General features: G+C 44.8%; 1 protein-coding gene and 1 pseudogene across 2 annotated transcripts in view; one reads left to right on the top strand and one right to left on the bottom strand.

Moving 5' to 3' along the window:
• EDC4 (enhancer of mRNA decapping 4) overlaps positions 1-21,209 on the bottom strand; it is a 77,251-nt gene extending 56,042 nt beyond the window's left edge. Inside the window, exons 1-8 of one of the 2 annotated variants that reach the window (XM_083164879.1) lie at positions 20,961-21,209; positions 13,567-13,735; positions 13,342-13,453; positions 10,645-10,744; positions 10,015-10,201; positions 6,574-6,724; positions 2,661-2,765; positions 636-745 (exon numbers count right to left, since the gene is read on the bottom strand). In XM_083164879.1, the coding sequence (XP_083021005.1) occupies positions 636-745; positions 2,661-2,765; positions 6,574-6,724; positions 10,015-10,201; positions 10,645-10,744; positions 13,342-13,453; positions 13,567-13,735; positions 20,961-21,039 (1,013 nt within the window). In that variant the 5' untranslated portion in view covers positions 21,040-21,209. The remainder of the gene's footprint in view (positions 1-635; positions 746-2,660; positions 2,766-6,573; positions 6,725-10,014; positions 10,202-10,644; positions 10,745-13,341; positions 13,454-13,566; positions 13,736-20,960) is intronic. The other variant, XM_083164878.1, reaches the window with a different exon arrangement.
• A 1,854-nt stretch (positions 21,210-23,063) lies between these two features.
• Positions 23,064-23,200, top strand: LOC146046471 (U2 spliceosomal RNA; annotated as a pseudogene).
• The last annotated feature ends 2,273 nt before the right edge of the window (positions 23,201-25,473 follow it).

Genomic DNA, 25,473 nt, shown 5'->3' with positions numbered 1-25,473 from the left:
ATCCCTTATCCAAAATGCTTGTGGTCCCAAACATTTCGTATAAGGGATACTCAACCTGTATTACAGTACTATTTATAATGGAAGGTAACACATAGATGTTTATCAGCGTAATCTCTCCGTATTTTACGTGGGTGTGGTTCAATAGGTCTACAGCAAAATCTATAAATACAGACTACTTCAAACAATCAACATTCAAAAAATTAAAAAAGAAGAGTCAAAAGGTCAACATGAAAATAGGTTTTTTGTGTGTTTGTTATTTTGTATGTTTCACTATAGTTGAGCGACATAAAAGTGAAATGTTGTACAACCGTGGCGCTTCGGGAAAAGTTATTATTCCCAGTAGTAATCCACGTGGATGTTAAATGATAAAAAACAGTAAAAAATAAAATGCATCATGTCTGTCAGTGATCGTCATGTTGAACCTCTGAACATGCCAACCAACCTTAAGCAATGTCTACCTTTGGCATGTCGACTATTTGGGTTACGAGCTGCTCACACTGGAGGTGAAGGTAAATCTTACAATGCAAAAAAAAAACCTTCAACATTTTAGCATTCTAGATGAAATGTTCTTTTATACTGCAGTACATTACAGGTTGTATTCTTACATTAATACATTTACAACAGAGCAAAAATACCTTGGTTGATCTAGTCCCTCTATATATATCTGCCAGAACTTCACATAGCCGTCGTGACTAGCAGTGGCTAGAACGGTTCCGTCAGGGGAAAGCGCACCCTCACTGAGATGCTGTGGGAAACAGAACACAAAATAAGTTAAAAGTAGCGATTCTACACATGGTTCAGTTATTTCTCCCTGAATACATGATGTACCTAAAATATAGCTTTTTTCCTAAACCCAAAAGTATTTTGTTTGTTTGTTTACCCTTAAGTTTTGATGTTGCATTTAATAAAATATTTAAACTCATATGTTCTGGGGGTCCAGATCTAAAACGAACCTCACTAAAACCATACCTATGTCGGTAGCGGGCATACACACATCTTTAAGAAACATTGCATCTACTGTGCTGCATGTTCAATCATCTATACAAACAGTCTAGTGTTCGTCTGTGTGTCTCCGACACACTGCCATCTGTTGGCAGCGAGTGAAACGGCATCTCTTTCTCTCTCACACATGCACAAACACGGTGTTGGCTGTACAAAGGATAAATGTTCTAGTGGAAGTCAGCATAAGGAAGGCAAATAATTTAAGAATTACAAAAGGCAAGCTGTGTTATAAATTGGCCCCAGGAGACATCTTAATGTGTCCAAAGCTGAAACCGGCACAAAAAATAATAAATTAAGGTACTTGTGTACAATCACCGGTCCCACGATGTCCATCGCCTAGTAAAAAAAATCGCATTGCATGCAATTTTTTTACAGAAATGCATCCAAATGCATAGAAATTAGTATCAAACATGTTCAATGGCCCCCAAATGTCATTTTTCAGGCTGTACCACCCCCACTATCAACGCGAACCCGAAGCGTGGCGAGCGCAGCGAACCCGGTACGCGTCCTACGACCTTTTCATACCCCCACTATCCACGTCGGCGTGGAGTTGAGAATAGAAAGTGTGGCAAGCGCAGCGAGCCCCGCGAGGGGCGGCGGTACGCGTCCTACGACCTTTTCATACCCCCACTATCCACGTCGGCGTGGAGAATAGAAAGTGTGGCGAGCGCAGGCGTCCGAGTCCCCTCGCTGCGCTCGCCACGCTTCGGGCTTGGTGGCTCGCTGCGCTCGCCACACTTTCTATTCTCAACTCCAAGCCGACGTGGATAGTGGGGGTATGAAAAGGTCGTATGACGCGTACCGCTACGCTCGCCACGCTTCCGGTTCGCATTGATAGTGGGGGTGGTGCAGCCTGAAAAATGACATTTGGGGGTCATTGAACATGTTTGATACAAATTCCAATGCATTTGGATCACATGCGATTTTTAAAAAAATGCATAAAACTGCAAAAATCGCATCCCATCGCATGCCACTACATATGGCATGCGATAGGAGCCGTGAAAGTACACAAGTACCTAAATTAATAACCATTAAAAAAAAAAAAGCTGCTTCGAGCTTTGGTCGAAACTCACATTGGTAGCGTTCTAGGGGACCAACTATACAGGCCCTGCCAAGATATTCTAATATATGAAAGGGGATACGTAACACCTCCAAATTGTGATGAATACTATTGTAATCGTCGGGGAGTTTGTTATCACTTGGACATGCTGCTGCAGGTGGATGATGTCCAACATTATACATGTTGATAGCAGTGACAACCCCCCCCCCCCCCCCCCGTTACTCACCATCATTGCCGGGGTTCCACATGCCACCGTCCCCCGCCGCCATTCACAGCAGTGACCAGACGTCAAGCTCCGCCGGCAGCTGCTCACTGTAGCGAATGGTGGCGGGGAAAGCTGCAGGGGAGAGAAAGCTAGAGGTGGCCCACCAGTGGTGCACAGCCGTAAACATACATACAGGTGGTATCCCCGGAATACCGCTGCCGACAGCACAGCGGAGCCTGGAACATTTCCGGCCATACCACCAAAGTGGTTAAATAATATGGTTACCTACAGCACATTTTTATCTCTAAACGCAGAAAACCATCCAGACTAGAATGAGGTCAAAACTGGAAAAAATAGTAAGAGACAGAAACAAAAATGTAAACCAGAACTTACCCCAGAATGTCCTTTTACAACAATGAATCCTTCCTTGATATCGGTGACTTCTGTGGGCCATGAGCTGTGATTTGCTCTTACAATGTCCAGATCCCAGACCTCAGCCTAAGTCACAGGGGAAAAAGAACAGTTTTACAGCTGAGCTTTCAGAAATGCTGCACACAACGCTCTGTTCAGGGCCATATTCAGGCTTCGATATCTAACGGTGGGCATAGAGTGAGACAGAGACCAAAAACCTGAAAATGGTGGTGACCCTTTATGTGTCAACCATGTACATGTCAACCTTAAGCTGTTGTCGACCTTCGTGAAATGTCGACCTATGGCTTGTCGACCATTTGTGGTCGACCTAGACATTGTATGTCTCATACTGTAACGCAGTTTGTTCAGATGTATCTGTGCTGCGATCACCTAGTCACGATGTTGATCTCTGAACTGTAGATTTCCCCATTGCGGTTATGGCTGTATGTTTCCCAACCCTGGGGCACCTTCCCCGACCACCTGTCGCTGTGTCCATATTCCCCGGTGTGTCTGTCTGTGTTCATCTTCTTCCCTTTCCCCCCTTACTTTGTTCTTCTAAATTCAAGTCAAAAGGGTCTCCAGTTCTAGACATCGAATTCACTTGTCTAATCTCTATGTAGCTGCCTGTTACTGTGTACTGGTGACGGTGACGGTGCGATGTGAAGATTGTTCACTCAGCTGTTTGACTTAATAAAAACTTATTTCCAAAAAGTTTTCTAAATATAACAACAGGTACACGTATAAGTTTGCTGAATATAACAGGTACACGTATAAGTTTGCTGAATATAACAGGTACACGTATAAGTTTGCTGAATATAACAGGTACACGTATAAGTTTGCTGAATATAACAGGTGCACGTATAAGTTTGCTGAATATAACAGGTACACGTATAAGTTTGCTGAATATAACAGGTACACGTATAAGTTTGCTGAATATAACAGGTACACGTATAAGTTTGCTGAATATAACAGGTACACGTTTAAGTTTGCTGAATATAACAGGTACACGTATAAGTTTGCTGAATATAACAGGTACACGTATAAGTTTGCTGAATATAACAGGTACACGTTTAAGTTTGCTGAATATAACAGGTACACGTTTAAGTTTGCTGAATATAACAGGTACACGTATAAGTTTGCTGAATATAACAGGTACACGTATAAGTTTGCTGAATATAACAGGTACACGTATAAGTTTGCTGAATATAACAGGTACACGTATAAGTTTGCTGAATATAACAGGTACACGTATAAGTTTGCTGAATATAACAGGTACACGTATAAGTTTGCTGAATATAACAGGTACACGTATAAGTTTGCTGAATATAACAGGTACACGTTTAAGTTTGAAATTGACATAAATGCTAAAATAATAAAATACAAACAGTTGATCTTCTAAAACCAAACGCTCTCGAACTTATTTGGTCTCATATGCGCATGCTCAGAGTTCTCCCCAGGCATACATTTTTGGACGGTCCACCCGGCAAGAGACACCATGCCTCCCGCCACTCATGGACTGAGTCCCCTGAGCCCCGGCACTCTCAATTAGACCTTGCATTAGACCTACTAGTTCTGAAGCATGGACATAAAAATGGAGCCACACTTATTCATCCCGACCGCATGTCTTGGCATGAGTTTGATTACTGCTCAGTTGGAGCGCGCACAGATGCATTGAGGCATGACCACATACACAGCTCCACCACTGGGTGGCTAATGCTCCCACTAATCCAGGGAGGGATAGATATACTGTACAGTACAATACCATCTCTGGCAAATGGACTGTGATAACTGTAATGTTACTGTGCTGTATACTGTACACACAGACCAGTTGGTCAGGTGGAGAGAGTCAAAAAACCAAAACAATGCTGTAAATCAGTAAATAAAATTAGTGTATTCAAATGTATAATGTTTCAATGCAACAGTCCATTGACGTCAGGCTTGTGTGTGCGTAAGAGTCCCCATGGCAAATAATTTAGTAAAAACAGCGTACTGTATATAAAGGCAAACCAACGTGTTGCAGCATTGGGCGAGTTACTGTGTCAACAGCTAAGCGTCTCGATACAGTATTTTCTATTTGCATAATAAGAAGCACATAATGGGGAGAGATAAAAGCTCCTCCCTAAGTTACTGGATGCCATAACACTACTTTTAGAGAAGGACAGATTATCATTCCAACCATCAGCTCACTGTGTAAAGCGGCTGTAGTATCAGTATAGTATACATTCAAGCCGACCTTCTGTCAGTGAAAAGAGCAGTCTTCCAGGGGAGGGGGAAGGAGGGTGGAGGGGTGACGTATGGAAATGCCAAGTCATTTACACAGTGATACAGGCATAGAGATCACAGCGACAGGACCAGTGTCAGCAGCGCTGCTGCACTATCCTAAAATAAATGAGCCGGTTATTTTTGACAGGCATGGTCACCCTCCCTGTGGGTTATAGAATGCAGTGTGCATTATGGTGTCAGACACACTGGTATCAATGTATGCTGCTATATAATTGCTATAACTTAACCCAATAAATAAATTAAAATAGCTTAAAGCTCAATTGCTCTGATTTTGGGGGTCTGATAGACTCAGAACTCTGTTCTTATGGAAGTGGATTTACCAGACGATATCAACCCCAGGTTTGTGAACCCCACAAGGCTACGACAAACGTCACAATGGTGGGTCTGAATAAACTGTCCCATCATAGTCTATGCGAAAATAGGTGCATATGCAAGACTAGTACCATACAAAAACGGAGACTCTGCTTTCAGAGCAAGGTAAGTGGCAAGCAACCGCAAGTCAGGTACCCTCCAATCATCCGCCCAGCTTGCATGGGGTGCCGGGTTTCTGGCTTCCATTACAGCCATAGTGCCACCGCTGGACTGCGAGGTGGTGATGGTGAGCAATCCTGCGCTCAGGTGGCTCAGCTCCTGCCAGGTTGCACAAAGGGTAGGGGACCGGAGACGCTGGTTGATCATTGCAGCATCTGTGCCTTTGTCAGCAGCCCCAGTGTATTTTACTTAGCAGAATGACACACCTAAAGCACTGCACTTAGGCATGTAAATCCTATGTCATCACTCATTGCCCGAGGTGCTGGTTCAAGGGCGGTAACCATTTGGTGAACCAGCTCGGTGCTGGAGTCTGGCCTGCTACATTGCTCACAGTGTAGCTTACTTATCCCCACTGCCCTTATTATAACTAGCATAATGAGACGCACAAGCAGCAATGAATTTAGACATGTAAAACCTACGCTCCATAGATGTGGGCTTCCACAAAGACCAAATGCACGCTTGGTAGACATTTTGTTAATGCGCTCAGTGCTCGAGTCTATCCTGTTACATTCAGTATGGTGACTGTACGCATTATCCTCATAGATCTTATGTTTTTATTCAAACTAATGACCGGAACCCTTCTGCCTAGTGAGAACAAAAATCTGGTAATGTATAGGAGCATATTACAATCAACCATTCAATTCCAAACTCTGGAAAATGGGTCAAAATGATTGGGTAAAATGTGTTAAATAAAATGGATTTACCCAATTTGTCTGAATGACCATTGTTTGATTTCCAGTGTTCTCATATGCTCCCATATTGTACATTACCAGATTTTTATTTCCACCAAATAGATTGGACAGAAAAATCTTTAGCCATGTTATTTCAGGTGTATAAATAAGGTCTGTCGACTTTCAGTGGTCGATCCAATTACCCATACCCAGACTGAATGGACAGATAAATCTGTAGGTGTGTATCCAAGCTTATTACACAATATAATAAAACAGCCACTTCAGCATAAAATAATATGGTATGCAGTGTATATAATGTACTGGTGAATACACTGTAAATACATGAAGGATAGTGTATAACTTTTCAGAGAAACTCAGTGAATATTAAGTGATAAGAAAGTGAATCTTACCCGATCTTCATGCAATAAAGCAAGAGTCTGGCTTGAATCCTCTAAAGAATTATCCTCATTTTCCTCAGGAATATAGGGACACCAGATAATTCTACGTAGACTACTTAACTGACTGTGGTCTGGTCTTTGTACGTGAACAACAATCTCATCTCTAGGTGTCATGTTAAGAATAATGTGTAAATATTAACCTATTACTCTGAAGTCAGATTTAACGAGATCAATAACCTCTGTACCTAAACATGAGTCATAGATTTATTCTAAAATTAGTGGTCCTCAATAGCAGTCCACAACAGTGCCCGCGTCCCAGGTGACGCGTCAGGTGCAGGTGTTCTCCCAGACACAAATTAAAAGATCCGCAGGTGGAGCGAATAATTTCAATAGTGAAATTGGCCCTTATTCAGATCTGATCACAGTACAAAATTGTTCTTAAAATTGACAAAATCATGTGCACTGCAGGTGGGGCAGATGTAACATGTGCAGAGAGAGTTCGATGTGTGTGAATTATTGTGTTTCTGTGCAGGGTAAATACTGGCTACCTTATTTTTACACTGCAATTTACATTTCATTTTTAACACACCCCACCCAAATTTAACTCTCTCTGCCCATGTTACATCTGCCCCACCTGCAGTGCACATGGTTTTGTCCATTTTGAGAACAAATTTGTAATGCGCTCAGATTTGAATAAGGGCCATTGTGAGGCCTTAAAAATGTGCACAGTTGGGGGTACTTTAGGACTGAGTTTGGGAACCACTGGTCTATAATTAACATATACATACATACATACATACATAGGACTCCATCCGTGCAGCACTCCATTTTCATCAGGCATATGCCTGATGAAAATGGTGTTATATTAAAGCATTGAAAGGTTGCTTGAAAACCGGCTGGTAAAGATATACTGTATATAGAGATATATATACAGCAACACACACACACAATGCTGATGGCACAATAATCCACACCCAGGCGGCCATGTAGGTCAATGTTTTGAGGCATTAATATGGACGCTTCATCAGGACATACCACATAATTTGTACATGAAACATAAGCATACCAACAAAATGTGCTGTCCAACGGCGGCATTTCGCAGTATGTCATCGGCATCAGCCGGCGCCGCCAGGCAGCATTACACACTCCAACCCCGATCGCCATGGAAATTATAAACAAGTGGACACTCCATTCCCGAACACCGGGCTGGAGTCCACAGGTGCATAAAACAGTACAACAGCATTTAAACCCCTTGTTGGGTGCGTACCCCTGAAGAGAATGGAGTATTGGAGGCACCAGATACAGCTTGTGAGTTCCTATCACTAGTAGTCCATGAAGCAAAACACACAAAACCAAATGCTCCAATACATCATTAGTGATCATATACCCAGCAGTATTAGATGTGGTAATCATCCATTACATTTAATGAGATGTGAGGACAAATGGATCCAGCATTTAAATACACTGGCACCAAGCTGCTGGCCTGCACGGTTCTTATAGAGTATGTAGAGTTAGAATGAAATATTATTATTATGCTGCAGGAATTCCGATTTGACGTTCAGTTTGCATTGAGAATCTTGTTTTGATTGTTCCGTGTCGTTAGACCTGTCCAACCTTCATGATATTTACTAAAGTTTTTTGCAGATTATTGTATTTACAATTAACAATTGTTATGGTTGTGATATGTTCATTCTGTGCTGCATTTTTTTGTACGGTTTTAAATGCACCTTTGGATTCGTGCTCGGTGTTCAGGAATTGAGCGTCCACTTGTTTATAGTTTCCATGGCGATCGGGGGAGGAGTGATGCTGATGATGTCAGTGTACCCCAACATGCCTTCTCCCGTCACCGTTTCAAATATTCCATAAACAAATCCGGTGTATCAGCTAAAAATAAATATGTATATATTTCAACTAATAACATGAGATAAACGTAGAAAAAAAAAGTCTATTACAAATAATTATTTTAATTTATTATTAAAAATAAATGTCTCTTAAACATGCATTTACAGGTTTGCATAACCTGGGGCCATCTAAGAACCCCATTCTATCTAAAACAAAGTGGGGACACTTGAATTGACCAGAGGATTTTTCTATTCGCTTTTCTCTTCTGCAACATTGAGAGACTTGGTGCTCACACGCCGGCATATTCTTGAAACAGATCCGGTAATGTCTGAGAATTGTCTAAATAAACCTTTGTTTGCATATAAACGTAGTAGCACCTGAAGGATCTGGGGACATTCTCTGATATTTGTCCCGTCCAAGTAGTCTGGATAGCTAAATCTCAACAGTGGCGCATTTAAGTGCGGAGGCTTCTGCATTAATTGCCAGTTTCTGCTACTATGTGACACTTATACACAACCTAAAACTGACTTCAAATATAGATGACAACAAAGGAGGTTATGTGAAAGCAAATATATAGTTTATGTAATTATTTGTCCTCATCAGAAACTATATATAAAAACAATTAGGATGTTGTAGAAATGGATGTCATGCATCGCTCCTCGATTACCATAGACTTTAGGTTTATGCCACACTGTCAAATTAAAACCCCTTAATAGGGGAGCAGACCCTTCACCTGGAATTACTGCAGAAGGATGGTGAAGTGATTTACACCTTTGATACATTGACCCCCTCAGGCCTTAATGAGGAGATACACTTGTCATAGTGGGACAGCCTGCACAACCCTAACTGAATCCCACCTGCTGATTTGCTGTCGGGCAAACCGCAAACGGGCCGGGATCAGGGCTGTCGGGACAAATCAACAGCCGTGACCCGGGATTGCATACCCCCCTAAATAACAAGCTATTGATTGCTTATCAGCATGACTCCGCCTATGGTACTTTATGGTGACATGCAGGAACGCATTACACCGCCACCCTTCATGAGCTCCGAAAGTTGTGCGCTTGGCTACTTCAGCTTGGCGGGCCAGCGGCTTGTTTACACCGGAGGCATTATGTGTTTCCAGCACCTGACGCAGTCGCTGAGAAGAGCAGATTTTATTCTTGTGCCTGCCTGATGCCTTTTGCCTGTAGTAGGTTTATCAGTTGTGGACATTGGAAGTGTGTGCCACATGCGCGCCACAGTCTGAGCTATGCCCAGTACAAATAATGTAAATAAAATAAATAATGATGCCAGGGGGATCTTCTGAAGGGTACTAAAGGTCGTGGTTATTAAAAAAAAAATTTACATACATTTTTTTAATTATTTTTTTTAACCCTTTCAGGTCCAACGTCTAGTTAGGCTCAACAGCCCTAGCGCTTGTAGCAGATCCAATGGTGAGACACTTTAACATAAGAACATTAACATTATTCAACATTGAATGTAGACCATTTTTGAATAATAACAAAAAATGACAATTAAACATTTAAACCAGTCTGTTTGAATTGCAAAAGGTCAATATTAATACAAGCACCAATCAGAGCGATTGAGGGTTAACCTTCGAGAAAAGGATACTGTATTTTTCCATCGTCCATGGTCAGTCGCCACACAAAGAGGCTTCCGGCTTCATCCAGACATGCTAGTTGGTTTGAGTTGAGGTGAGCAAATGCCAAGTCTGAAACACTACCTGTAATACCTTTCAGCAGAATCCGTTCTGCGGTTGTGACGCTTAGGACACGAATCATAGCTGACCCATTCGAACCTGGTAAAATTAGTAAAACAAAAAGGAGTCCTGTCATTACTTTGATCAACCAAATCTCAGATAACGACAACCGCTTATTCAAAGATTATGTGTGGAATTCAATTATTCCAGTCTGTTACCCACAAGAAGCTGGGTAACAAGTTTTCCCTGGTAGCCATTCGGCAATTCAATTATTTATTTATTTTGTATAAACACACATGAATCAAAGTTAAGATTTTTTGTGATAGCAAAAAAATTACACTTATAAGCAATTTTGTTTCTCCTGCCCCTGAGCAAGTGATACATTTTGTGCCTGCTTCCAGCAAAGCCCATTATGTCATTTATTTTACTCCTCACAGCTTGGTTACCACAGCTCACTGATGTGCCTATATTTCACCATATTTGACCGGCCACCCTCCATTAGTAACAGTAATCCCGTCTGTGCAGAAATAAGTCAATCATACCTCTAGTAGCATATGCAAGATAAGCATTAGAAACGGCTATCAAATTGCCATTGTAGTATTTCTGTTCCCAGTCATATTTTGCTACAGGTTGAATTGTGACCTGCACGACAAAGAACACTGTGTTAATATTTGCATCATACAAAAAAAAAAAAATCTCATGCAGAACTTGACATCCAATTTAAAGCACAGAAAACCAAGATGGTGCAACACAAATGTTCTGACACCTGAGCCTTCGTCACCCCATGAGGTCAATACTACCCTTGTTGAGAATACATTAAGGCAGGCATGTCAAAGTCCGGCCCGGGGGCCAATTGAGGCCTGTGCTGTCACTTCAAGTGGCCCGCAGCCCCCAGCCTGAAGCTGGCAGAGCATCAGATGCGGGACGCACAGCACAGGCCGCTAAAGGTGGGTACCCAGCGAGCGCGGGTCCCCACCTTTAGTGCAGCAGTGAGGAGGTGCTGGCCACCACAGTTATATGTGTTTGGCGTCTTTTGGGTGAGTATGCTTTCAACCCCTGCTGCTACAATCGTATATCACCCTCCTCCGCAATCACAGTGACAGCAGTGTGCGGGGAGGGCAGCAAAGGGGAAGCTTGCTCCTTTGAAATGTAGAGTGGAGGAGGGCGGCAGCGGGAGCCCAAGCATCTCCTGTCCTTGCAGTGCCTGCTTTGCCTCTCCTTCCTCTGGCTCACACAAGAAGCTGGATAACAAAGAAAAGGGAGGCGGCAGGCAGGGAGACAGTCAATGGGGGCAGAGTGGCGGACATACAGTGAATGAGGGCAGATTGGGGGAAATACAGTGAAGGAGGGGCAGGCTTGGGGACATACAGTGAAGGAGGGGCAGGCTTGGGGACACACAGTGAATGGGGGCAGGCTGGGGGAAATACAGAGAAGGGGGGGCAGACTGGGGAATATACAGTGAAGGGGCAGGCTGGGGAACAGAGTGAATGGGGGCAGAGTGGGGGACCATTCTGATGTGAGTAATGGTTCAAAGAATGTCAGGCTGAATGGTCGGCCCCCACACGATTTCACCTCACCAAATCTGGCCCTCATCGCAAAAAGTTTGGACACCCCTGCATTAAGGACTTCAGGTTTGTTATGCCCATCTGACATGAAGGATGCCAGGCACGTTCTGCAGCTCTGTCATATGACTTAATAGCAGCCTGTGAAGCTGAATTACAGCACCAGCCACTCAGATTCATATCATAATAATTCTAGATACTTTAGACTTCAATCTATAAGAGCAGTAATTGTTACAATATATATTGCTACAGCTTCTCGTATTTAAGAATACAGCATATTTTCTGACTACAAGCTAAGTATTGATGTAAGACACGTAGGATACACATCCCCACTGCTGACCATCATAATAAAACCCTATATAACAAACATAACTCGGTTACATCATTCTTCATTTCAGAAGCAGATTGTTACTAGTTTGATATCCTGCATAGTCGTCATGTTATTGGAACAGGCCAATGAGCCACATCAGATTTATCTCTCTCTTTCTATAGCTATATCTATATGTGTAACCGGAACACTGCCATCTGCTGGCAACGAGCGAAGCCACATTTTTTTCTTTCACACCTGCAGAAACACAAAGGCAATCACAAGGTAGAGGACTAGCTTTCGAAGCTTTTGCTTTGATCGGGTTTAGCTAGTGTAATCTATATGGAAGCAGGTCTGAGATAATAGCATATACCGTACCACACATTTGGATTACATCAAGAATGTCTATTTATATTGGTTCCGGTCCACTCCGCTCGCTCATTCCTCTCCTGCTGCGGTGGGTTGATTCGTTTAAATACTTGGGTGTCTGGGTTTCCAATATCCCATCTCAGTATGTGGACCTCAATGTCATGCCTCAGCTGGAATACTTGCGCTCTCTTATAATGGTGTGGAGGGAAACTCCCTCAGTTACTGGCAGGGTCAACGTCATCAAATGAATGCTCAGCCTCAGCTGCTCTATATCATTCTCCGACTTATGTGCCGCACAAGATTTTTAAACGTATAGATGGTTTTCTGCCTTCCGTCATTTGGTCTAGTCGCAGAGTGCGGATTAAATTGAATACGCCGACACATATGCGCACTTCTGGAGGCTTGGCTCTTCCCATGTTTAAGCTGTACTACCTAGCAGGTCAATTGGCTCACTTAGCTGAATGGGTTACTGATAGTTTTTTTTTTCCTGGGGTGGGTTGGGATCCAGATTCGCCATTAGATGGCATTAAAGAGTTTGGAGAATTGTCTTGGCTAAAGTTGCATGAAGAATGGGGTAAATGGGGTATAATAACAATAGGACAATTATACCAAGAGGGGCATTAAAGAGTTTGGAGAATTGTCTTGGCTAAAGTTGCATGAAGAATGGGGTAAATGGGGTATAATAACAATAGGACAATTATACCAAGAGGGTACATTGTATTTTCCTATCCCGAATGTCTATTTTTCCAGATCTCTCCAACTCATAATAAAGGTGACAAATTATGAAGTGTGCTAAGAATTCTAACACTCATTTTTAACAAGGGTCAATGCGAGAACGAGAGAGACTGATTACTGTTGTGTCAACGTTTCGGGCTTGCACACCCTTTATCGAGACTTGATAGATAAAAAAACAAATACTTGTAATTTTTTTTAGGAATTTAAACTTATAAAACTTTGACAGTGTGGGTGGCCATTACCGTAACACGGTGAAAATCTCTTACCTTGTTGCTTCCTCTAGCTTTACTGTTGATATTAGAATCATTACTGGCCACAATTTCAACATCTTTCCCTGTAATCTCAATGCAATAAGAGGAGTCCCCTCCAGAGAGGCAGCTAGAAAGAAATTGTAATAAAAAGGATTTAACATCATTTATCAAAATACACTTAACATAAAACAGAGACTGCACCTTCAAGATATTTGAAGTCACAGTAAAATAACTACTTACACGACTTGTCTTTCCGAGAAGGGAACCATATTAGAATTTCGGAGACTTGAGTCCAACAAAGTGCCATCACCACTACCAGCATCCCCAGACACAGCAGGATCGGTGGCAAGAAATCCATTCAAGTCACCATTGAAAGAACTTGACTTTTGCTGGCTTTCACTTACAGGATCTGGAGGAAAAATAAAATAAAGAGTAAGTCGATAACGTCACAATATAGTGGAGACGTTGGGAAACTACACAGCCCAGCATGTTTTGCCACAGTTCTAGCATTTCAAAAATAGCTAAATTGTAAAAATGCATGCTGGGAATTGTAGTTAAACAACAGCTAAAGGCTGTCCACGAGTGGGCCACGCTTGATACATATTAGTATGTGATAGGGAAGTATTAATCTTGGCCGATATTTCCGACAGGAGTAAATATCGGTCAACAGTATTCAATCCCTGACATTTTCAGTCGGGACTCACCTCTGCAGATTCGACTTTGTTTATCGTCGAATCTGTAGTGCTGAAAATGGCCACTGGATTGTTGAATCCACGAGAATTTTTGGCCGATCCACGGACTTTCATAGTCGGAATCTATTCAGAAATACTATCCCGACATTGAATAGGTTGAATGTCAATTCGAACTAATCTTGTTGCAAACGGCCTGTTGGAAATATATACTAATAAAAGGTATATCTACATTTTCTAACTATCAACTATTCCTTTGGTGGACTTCTCTCTACTGGTGCCCAAGGAGACGCACAAGAGAGTAGATTATGTAAAACAGCAAATGTCATGGAAATGAATCCTAGTGTTCATTCAGGCACCCGCTATCTTTGAAAATCAATGCAGTTCCTCTTCCCTGCCTGGGGTGTCGCTGTCTGCTGTGGTGTTTCTAGCACATGTCTGGTTTGCATATCAGTGCTGATATACAGAACACACTGTACTAGAAGCACAACAGCAGACAGCGACACTCCAAGCAGGGAAGAGGAACTGCATGGAGTTTCAAAGTTAGCGGGTGCTAGAATGAACACTAAATCCTTGTTATATTCAGGGTAAATATACCCTTCCAGATTTTTTTGTAAATACAGAAATGTGAATAACTTCACTATAAAAGGACCGCTATAATCAAAATATAAGTCAACATAAACAAAATAGGAATGTCGTATTTGTAATTAGTACAAGCAGTGTAGTACTATAGACAAACTTTTTTTCCTGTTTCAACATCGGTAAACTAGTGTAGACCGAAAGAAGGCCTCATGGACTCATAAATCAAAATATTCATTCACCAAGCAGTGTTTGTTAACACCCCCCCCCCATCATACTGTGCTTAAAATTAATACATTTAAAGCTTTTAATATCAACACTTTCCAATGCTTTTGTGGCCCGGCACACAGGATAAAATGGAATGCCGGGAGCTGCTGATGTGAGGCACCGGGAGAGTTAGCTTCTGGGAGGCGATGCCAGGCTGAGTAATGTGCCACAGCACTGGACCACTTCTGGAGGCTGCGGTGGACAGCTCAACCCAGACGCACTAGAGGTAGAGGGGAGCAGCAAGGCTGCATAACCTCTGGTGGCTGAAGGAAGGAGAAGACTGCCAGACGGAGAATAGACGCACCACAGACCACTGTGGTGAGGCATCAAAAGGTTAACCAACCCAATGGAGTAGCACATAAAGGAGAGCTGGGCTAGCGGGCTTCCTGTGCCTCTAGGCCACCCCAGCACTATTAACCCTATGCATACTACACTGCAACAAGGGAAAAGCCCCAGTAGGGTTAGGTTAGGTTAAAACCTGGTGCAGGGCAGCAGGCACAAAACATGTGTAAAAGTATTTTAAATGTATTTTTAAAGACAACCTGAACTTACTGGTTTCCTGGTGGTCTAGGGGGAACACAGTGGTGACCCCCTGACCACCTCCTGCAGCTAGGTAACTCTGCTCAGTGACCTTGGTTATTATCAATCTCTGTAGATTGCTTCAAGCCGATTCCTGGAAATGGTTTTGGTGGGAATCTTTCCCCCACCCCAGACAACCTGACACCTGGGCTGAGGCCCAGAGGAGTAACCACTCCCCCCAGTCCATAGGGAACACGTGCATGTGCCCAAGGCATGCGCAGCTCATGCACATAAGTTGGTTAGGGAGAACAGGTTGGAATGACCCCTGCGGTTTTGTGTGTTGGGTTGCGATAAAAGGCCAACTGAGGGCCTGAAAAGTGTACATATGCTTTGACATCTTAAGGTGTATGACCTTTGTATGTTGTGTCACTGGTGACAGTCGCGTGTCCTTTTAAGGACTGTATTTGTCAAATAAACATCATCGTATTTGCTTCATCTTGCGACCAACAGGAATAAGACACAAATAGCCCCGTTCTCCGACTGTCCTGGTACAATCCCAGCATCTGTCCCCTGCCAGCTACCAATGCAGCATGTCGAAGCAAGGGGTAGTCAGGAGTTGGTGCTAAGAGCCTTAACAAGTAACCACGGCTCTTCAAAAGTTTTACATCTCTTATATACATGTATTATTAGCTTCCATTTATGATTACAGGCCCTCCTTTATGCAGCACCTACTCTGTGGAATGCCCCCCCACACACACTGAGTCTCCTCTAGTCTCCAAATCTTTATGCGTCCCCTGAAACATTCAACTCTTAAGAAAAGCTCGTCAAATTCCAGAACCACACACATAACTTTAGAAACCTTTCCTAACCAGTTGCAACCCCGCTGTACAGTCCAAATGTATTTTACATTTATCCTCCTCCTGACCATCATTGCAGGGTCACCGTATCATATGGCCCACCAAGAAAGCTTGCAAACTAATGAACCATTACATAACAGATAACACCTATCCTTGTATATTAATGGGTCATTCCACATCAAATCAACACAGCCATTTTCCTGACCATCACCGATTTCAAGGAAATTTGCTCTGCTTGTCTGAGGAGAAACTAATTCACACCAAACTTCAACATCATAGGTTGGATATTTTTGGAGGTGGAGCCATTTAACAAATTAACAAAATAAGCAAATGTACTGCCGCAGGGGGTCTTATTGTTTGCCTGTAACTTGAGTTCTAAACAGGGAGAGAAATTAGTGTAATTTTGAAGTTTATGACCAGATCTTTTCACTTCAATTAATTTAGTATGGTAGTACTAAAAAAAGCTTAATAACCTTTGACCTCAATTTTTTAGGACGACGTAGAATTTAAAGACATTAAAGGATTTGTCACTTGTTTGTATGCTGCAGAGTGGTGGGTAACATGTGTTCTTGACATAGATGAAAAGTACGAATTACTCAAGGTCAGCTTTCTCCACCCACAAGGACCAGCATACATATACCCAGGGAATACCAACATTCTTCTGGTTCATTGTTGTGATATACTAACAACAGTAGACACAATGCCTACAACAGGCCGTGTGTACACATGACAGAAAGAGAAACTGTCTGCAACTTCACAACTAAACCAATGGAAAGCATGAACAAAACCTGGTCTTATATATATATATATTAAGGTTATATTGCTGTTTTTCAAAACTTTATAATACACTGTCTACAAGTGAGAGTTGTGTATAATTTAGCTGCCTGCTTGTCAGTAAATTACTGTTATCTCATTGTCCCATGAAAGTCCAAAATTGAAATTTGGTACATGTTTAAATGAAATATGGGAGAACTCATAAAAATTAAAAAAAAAAAAGATAAATAATTTATAAAAAAATATATCCTTTAAAAAAATTTAGGTCATGGTCAAAGGTTGTTAAACCTTTTTTAAGTACTACCTTACTAAATTAAGATCTAGTCATAAGCTTCAAAATCACACTCAAGTTAAAGGCAAACGAAAAGACCCCCGTGGCATAAATTTGCTCATTTAAATAGCTCCACCTCCAAAAATATCCAACTTATGATGTTGAAATTTGGTGTATATTAGTTTTTTTCCCCCAACTTACTGGTAACACCAAATTTCATAAAAATTGGAAAGCGTCAGTAAAATGTTTATGTTTTTTTTTTTTAGTTGATTTGATATGGAATGACTCTAATGCCTATTTCACTATAGACTTGAATTTGGCAAATATCAAGTCTAACATTATTGTATTTGCTTCATCTTGCGACCAACGTTCGCAGTGCCTGCCTAACTTTTTGACTGTCTGGAACCTTTCACTTTGTTTAATCACCCATTCCATTTGTAAAGCTCAATGGACTTTGCTGCGCTATACAAGAACCTATTAATAAATAATAAAATAAGGGTACTTGTGTAGTTTCACGGCGCCAGGCTACTTCCGGGTTCTACGCTCGCCACAAACTATGTTAAAAAAAGTAACTTAACTCCATGCCAACATGGATAGTTCATACCTCCACTATCCATGTTGGCATGGAGTTGATTTTAAATAGCGTGGCGAGCCACCGAGCCCGCAGCATGGGCGAGCGAAGCGTGCCCCGCAAGGGGACTCAGACGCACGGCGCCATGAAACTACACAAGTACCAAAATAAGTGTTTTAAGATTCTATGTTCAGTGCGCTGTAAAAAGTTGGGAGAATTACAGGAACATATGAATTATGCACTTATGTATAAGTATTCTGGTTACAAAATGCACTCAATTTTGGATAGAATTTATAGTACACCTATGCTAATCATCCTCCTAGAGCAGTTCCCAAAATGTGCGCCGCGGCTCCCTGAGGTGCCACGGCCGATGCCCCAAACAAGGCAGCCTGATCGGAGTCAGCAGGCGCCAAGGGTGGTGTGCGGGAGGGTTGAGCTCAGACAAAGGCAGTCTGCGAAGGTGGGGATTGTTGCGGGTGCGACGTGCTTAGATGACTGGAGTCAGTTGGGGCGGGTGGATGTGCTCGGGTGAGCAGAGTCAGCCTCTGCACGGGGCAGGGAGGTGCTAGCGTGCAGCAGCGATATACAGTCCTGCCAGCTCAATGTGGTCCAGCCAGCTGTCAGAGAGGAGAACAATAGCGCTGCGCTAGCTAGCTGGCAATCCAATTATGTAAGGTGCAGCATAGGGAAACGTGTGTGCTGTAAGCATTGTGCAGGGAGTCAGGCGCCGTTACACATCAATGCTAACAGCCCTCAGCCCGAGCCTCAGCGCTCACTCAAAATCTCTATGGAGTAGCATGCAGGTGGGGAGCGACTCAGGCGGTCTCAGATGTGTAGGACAACGCTTCTGGCAGCAATTTGATATAGTCAAACAGAGGATTCCTATTGGCCGAGACAAACAAAGGTTGCATTGAATCGATATATAGTGATAAGTATTCATTAATTTTACATAATGTACATGACTACCCCCCCCCCCATGTCTTATTGCCGCAATAAGACATAGGGGGGTGGGGGGTAGTCATGTACATTATATAAAATTTATACTTATCACTATATATTGCATCGATTCAATGCAATATATAACTTTGGTAAGTAGCAATTCATGTGATATACAAAAACATCGATGGTCATCCATTGAATAGTTATACATTATCGATGGCCAGTTGCACTTTTGCCATCGATGGCAACCATTGATGGCAAAGGCAACCATGGCCATCCCTATTATGCACCTACACACAGAGCGATGTATGGGCATTTTCTAAGCGGTCTTGTGAGATGCCGCTAAATTGCTACCTGTGTAGGCCCCATTAGAAAAGAGCACAGAATCGCTCCATTACCATCACCATCACCATCCATTTTATAGTCAAATACATTTCAACAACAACAAAATTCCCCATTCTGGTGTTTCCCTCAAAGCTTACTTAAGTCAAATGTGCCCACTCACTGTAAATGATGTTCAGCATCTCCCTCCTAATAAAACTGGCATTTTGCATTGAACACCCCAGATTTCGAATTGGAAAGCTTATCAAATTGGCAGAATTTAACTAATCGTGTATATCCAAACTTTATGAGCACACTGATGTTACAGACAAGAACATCCTATAGATTGTAAGCTTACGAGCAGGGCTCACATACATTTAACGGTCTGTAAATACCCAGTTTGGTGCATCACTGTCTCCTTTAGTAAAGCGCAACAAAATATGCTGCGCTATATTAGAAACTGTTTATAAATAAATGCATCAAACCTGCTTCGCTCGCAATGGATTACTAGTCCCAACAGGTGACATGGACCATGCAAAGGAGATCTAAGCGCTATACAAATCCCCATAGTCCTGACGTACAGGAAGTGGAAGTGACACTTTATAAAGTTTACAATTGGTTGGATATACATCCTCTTCAGGAAATGTTCCAGCTGATGGGTCATACTATAGGGTTGCCACCTCTCCTGGATTCTCCCTCAAATGGTGGCAACCCACATTTTTGCAGTCTCCCAGTTTCCAGGATTCTCCCGGAATCTGGTTGACTTTGAAAACCTCCACAGTCAGCCTCCCAACTGAGTTTGCACACTGTCAGGGGCGTAGGGAGGGTGGATCCGGCGGAGCGTGAGTACCAGAAAGGCCACAGGGCATGCACAGTGCGTCTCTAGAACTTGCGAGTTGCTGCCAGCACCACAGCTACCTCTACCTCCAGAAATATTTAACCTGGGCCACGGGAGAGGACAGAGGAGCACTGCGCAGCTAACAGCTTAGGATGCTGCAGCAGTGCTTCCTCCCAAACTGAGCGTCAGAGTAGCGATAAGCCGGCTGCTACTGCGTATCAGTCCCAGGCCAGAGCCGTCTGTGCTGTCAGGTGAGGCCAGTGTGGAGGGGGCATTAGTGTGTGTGGACGGTCAGTGTTTGGGGCAGATATGCATGTTAGAGAAGTGAGGGGGTGGGGGAGGTTGCTGTGAAGTTGTTGTCACTGGTGTCAGGGTGAGGGGAGGATATGAGGTATCTCTGTGTAGGAGTTTTCAGTGGGGGAAATGTGTTACTAAATGTAGCAATAGGGACTTCAATACAGGTCTGTATAAGAGGCCACGCCCACTTTTCCAGGAGCGCGCGCACCTCCAGCGCGCAGGTAGGTGAGGGGGGAGGAATCTACAGGTATCGAAGATGCCTGAGGTGGCAACCCTAGTCATACCGTATGACCCAGGAGGACAGAGGAAGCATAAAAGTAGCGTACACTGCCACTTAGTTACTAAAGGCAACCGGTAGTGGCGTGGAGAGTGTAACTGGTGTTCTGCGGAACTTGCTTATGTTCTATCGGTCATTTGGTCCTCTACACCCACAGGCTGGAACTAGCTGCTACCCTGGGAAATTCCAAATGAACTGAAGCCTCCTCCACCATCTGAACAATTTCTATTCCTCATCACTTCAGCTACAATGTAATGTAGACCTCGCTGCAGCCGTGTTACCATTACCTGTCTCTGTACGAACATCACATTGCACATAGTTATTACTTCACCCACCACTCTCCTGACTGCGGAGCTGACACTTTAACTCTGCACAGCCAGCCCCTGCCAAGTGTCCAAGTTCTCCCAAGTCCCCATAGAAAAAGAGATGTCTCACCTCCAGGACGGTCGAGCTTTAGAATGTCCCTTAAATGTTGTGTGGCGTCAAGATCAATGTTAGAAGCCGCCGCCGCCATCCCTCAGTGCCCGCACCCTAAACTAACGCAATCAGATCCACACAGCAACGTAAACTGCCCAGCAGCGCTGACAGACTTTGCTGCTTCCGGTCTGAGTCGCGTCCGTCTCCTAACTTCTTCCCCCTGCAGGAAAACAAAGCTCAGGCGCTAACGTTCCCTCTGCTGCTGCTCTTAGCCGGTGACCGCACAGGGGCGCACCACGCAGTTATATGTCTTTGTGGCACTTTCTCAGCAGTTGTATACGTTAAGATTCTGCAGCTTACTCATTCTTACAGATATTATTAGGGGAGGGAGGTGGTGTGTAGGGTTCTCATGGTTTCTGCAGGTGTGTTCTGTTGGCTTCACTTAAGGCCCCCATACACTACGCGATTTGGCCCCGATTCTGGAGGATTGGGACGAGAAATCGGGTGAAATTGGCCAAATTGCGTAGGGTATGACATCTGATCTGATGCGCGGTCCCGTGCGCATCGGATCAGATCCAGATGTTGGACGGTCTGCACATAAGATTAATCATGTGCAGCCGTCTGGGGGAGCATCAGGAGCAGGCTGGCAGTGGGTACCTGTTCGGGGAGAAGCACAAGGTGTAGCGGCAGGCAGCGGATGGTTGTGGGTACCTGACTCCCAGAGTGGGTACCTGTCCGGGGAGCGGCAGGAGCAGGGACTGGTCCGGGGAGAGGCACAAGGTGTAGCGGCAGGCAGGGAGCGGGGGCGGTGGCGCAGATGCTGAGCAGAGACCGGGGGCGCGGCGGGAGAATAGAAGGAAATCCTATTCAAAAGACTGAGCGGCCGCTGATTGGCTGGGAACTCAGTAAATCAGCGGCCGCCCAGTCTTTTGAATAGGATGGTTTCTATTCTCCCGCTCGCCGTGGGGACCGCAGAGTGGCGGGACAATAGAAACCATCCTATTCAAAAGACTGGGCGGCCGCTGATTGGCTGAGTTCCCAGCCAATCAGCGGCCACTCAGTCTTTTGAATAGGATTTCCTTCTATTCTCCCGCCGTGCCCCCGGTCTCTGCTCAGCATCTGCGCCGCGGTCCCCGCTCCCTGCCTGCCGCTACACCTAGTGCCTCTCCCCGGACCAGTCCCTGCTCCTGCCGCTCCCCAGATAGGTACCCACTCTGGGAGTCAGGAGTCTGGGAGACAGGTACCGACAACCATCCGCTGCCTGCCGCTTCACCTTGTGCCGCTCCCCGGACCAGTCCCTGCTCCTGCCGCTCCCCGGACAGGTACCCACTGCCAGCCTGCTCCTGATGCCCCCCCCCCCAGATTTTTACATGTGATAAATCGCATCCGATTTATCACATGTAAAAAATGGCACATCAAGTGCCAAAACTTATCAAGCTCGGGGAGCTGCCCGGGAAGCTCAGGGGAAATCGGGGCTGACTTGTCCTTAGGACAAGTCACCCTAGTGTATGGGGGCCTTTATTCAGATTTCAGAATAAACTGTTTTTTGTACGCCTGATCCAAGATACTGTAGCGATGGCCATCAGAACATGCCAGACACTGAATTGTTACCAGGTGTTTCAATGACCATGGTTGTGTCTATTTACCAGGTATGGACAGGACGCTGGACCGGACAGGTTTCATTCATAAATTTCTTTAAAAAGTTGCCTGTGACACCTGTCACCAGGGAGAGGAGCAGGGGAGAATAAAGCCTGTCTGTATGGCCCGGGCATGTAGCAAAAGCCGGAATGGTCCGGACCACACAGGGAGGCTGTAATCGTCCCATGTCCCTGGAGAAAGCTATCACAGGCATCCCCATGGACGGGACGCCGGACATCGATCAAACTTTGCATTCCAGAGCTTGTAGTGTCCAGACGTTCCAGGGTCTGATTTTTACTTAGTCCCCTATTTACCCTTCCCCATAAGAACCATGTCCTTACCATGAAGGGTAAAAAGACACAACCATTTTCCCTTCACCGTAAGGGTCTTTATGGACCCATAAATGTTAGATCCTTATAGTGAAGGGGAATCCGCCAGTCTTACAATGATAATGCTATTTTCCCCTACACCATAAGGACATTTATCGCTTCTTGGCCTTTTGGCTAAGATCAAGTGTAGTATCTGTTCTTATCAGTTGGGTATGGACTGGCCTCTGGCAGAGAATAGAGAAAGGCTGGACTGAGTAGCTGCTCTGATGGGCGGAGGGTGTGGGACCCCTCTGTTTTTTCCCGGGAGCAGTGAAAGGGCTAGCTGAGTACCTTCACCTCTGCCAGTGGTAGGAGGTGTTGTTTCCGTAAATCCACTGGTAAGAGGGGGGGAGAAACACTGGGCCTAGTAGTTTGACTCTCTTGACGGGGTTCGTAGCCCCCGAAGGATGAGACAGCGAAAGGCTCAGTCTAGTATCCATTCCCAGGGAGCGGAGAAAAGCTGAGACCGAGTAGATTGGTCCAGGTTGGGGCTGGCCCCCATCCTGGGCACAGCGAAAAGCTCAGCCTAGTATCTTAACCCTGGGAGCGGAGAAACACTGGGACCGAGTAGATTGCTCTTCCGAGGGGGGTGCAGCCCCTAAGGGAGTCTTTCGAAAAGCCCAGTGGAGTACCCATTCCCATGCCAGGGGCTGGAAAGTACCTGCTGGTGAGACGGAGAAACACTTGGTCGGACGCTGATTGGTCGGCTGCCTGGAGCCCGAGGCTGCACTGTGCCCCCGGGGTAACTCGGGGGTGCCTGATTTGCACTGGTGATGTCCAGCACCATGCACTGAATGGCACTTGCACCGCGCACTTCCCTCTAGGTTAGGCTACACGTCCTTACCTCGTCCTTTTGGATGGGGTAGGACAATTTTTTACACCCCCACCCCGGCCTTCTGGCTAGGGCCTCTTTTTATTTCTTTCTTTGATTTGCACTTTTGAGCACTTCACGTTTTTCGTTAGTTTGTCACGTTTTTTTTTATTTGGGTAGTGCGGCTGTCCCTAACGGGCCTTCCGTTCCCCAAACGTGGCTGGGACTCTTCACCTTTTGGGGAGAGTCCCGGTCCCCTCGAGGGCAACCCCGAGCCGCAAGGCGGAGGGAAGCCTAAGCGGGTCTCTCCAAACCTTCGGGTGCGGAGGACCCACCGTCCAAAACCCTTCCGGGGGTGGAGGAAACGCGGGTCTCTCTGAGCTTCGGCGAAGAGGACCCACCGATCCCTTTTTTCCCTTCCTCGGCCTTATGGTTGAGGGGGGTTAGGGGAACCATGGGGCCTTTCTCCTTTGGGAGAGGGTCCAAACGTTCGTACGGCTGCCCCCTTTGCACGTGTTTAGGCACAGCACTGGTGGTGGTGGGAGCACACCTCGGGCTCCCTGAGTTTCTTCAAACTCATCTGTTCTTATCAGTGGCTGTGGACAGCCCCTGTCAGAAGAATAGAGAAAGGCTGGACCAAGGATCTGCTCCTATGGGCTGAGGAACCGGAAACCTCATGATCCTCATGTAAGTCCGGCTGAGTATCTTCACCCTGCCAGGTGAGGGAAAAATGGTCTGTCCCCACTGGTCGGGAGGGGAGAAACATCGGGACTAGTAGATGGCTCTCTTGATGGGGTTTGTGGGCCCTGAAGGATGAGATAGCGAAAACCCGGCCTAGAATCCATTCCCAAGGAGCGGGAAAATGCTGGGATTGAGTAGATTGACTCCCCATAAGAGGCTATGAACCTCTTGAATGAGAGCAGCAAAAAGCCCAGCTTAGTACCTTAACCTTGGGATGCGAGAAACGCCAGGACTAAATAGATTGCTATTCATTCCCATTCCAGGGGTTGGAAAACACCCTAGGTAGGAGTGGAGAAACACTTGAGCGGACGTTGATGGCCGGCTGCTTAGAGCCCAAGGTGTAGCGTGCCGCCGGAGAAACTAGGAGGTGTCTTAAACGTCCACTGGTGTCCCCCCAGCATGTTTTGGCTCTAGCACTGCGCACTTCCCTTTAAGTATTCATTGCACGTCCTTGCCCTGGGCCTTTTGGCTGGGGCAGGACAATTTTTCACACCCCCACCTACGGCCTTAAAGCTAAGGTCTCTTTACTCATTTATTTCTCTTCACCCCTCTCACGTTTATCACTTTTTTCACATTTTCCGTTTTTCATTAGTTTGGTCAAATTTGTGGGCTGTGTGTACGACCCTTATGGGCTACCCACTCCCCACGTACCAAAGTACTCTCCTTCGGGGGAGAGCTGTGGTGTGGTGAAATTTCGGGGTTTGGGTGGGGGCTGCCCACTGAAATTCTTGCAGGAGGGGGGCGCTGATTTTGTAGTTACGCCATTGCACACACATACACATTATATATATATATATATATATGTATATAATTTCTCCCCAGCACCCAGGGCAGCCGAGAGGTATGCCAGGACCCGGTAAAATTTGGGGGGTGTGCCCTTATCATGGGAGGCATGACCACCTCCCATGATTAGGCCACACACCCCACCTCAGCAGCAGCAGCACACACCTACAGCATGCGCTGTGCTGACAGC

Source organism: Crinia signifera, chromosome 11 (assembly GCF_055691185.1).
Source record: "Crinia signifera chromosome 11, ASM5569118v1, whole genome shotgun sequence".
Classification (NCBI taxonomy): Eukaryota; Metazoa; Chordata; class Amphibia; order Anura; family Myobatrachidae; genus Crinia; species Crinia signifera.
Note: the sequence above shows the minus strand (reverse complement) of the source record. Positions and strands in the feature narration are given on the sequence as shown.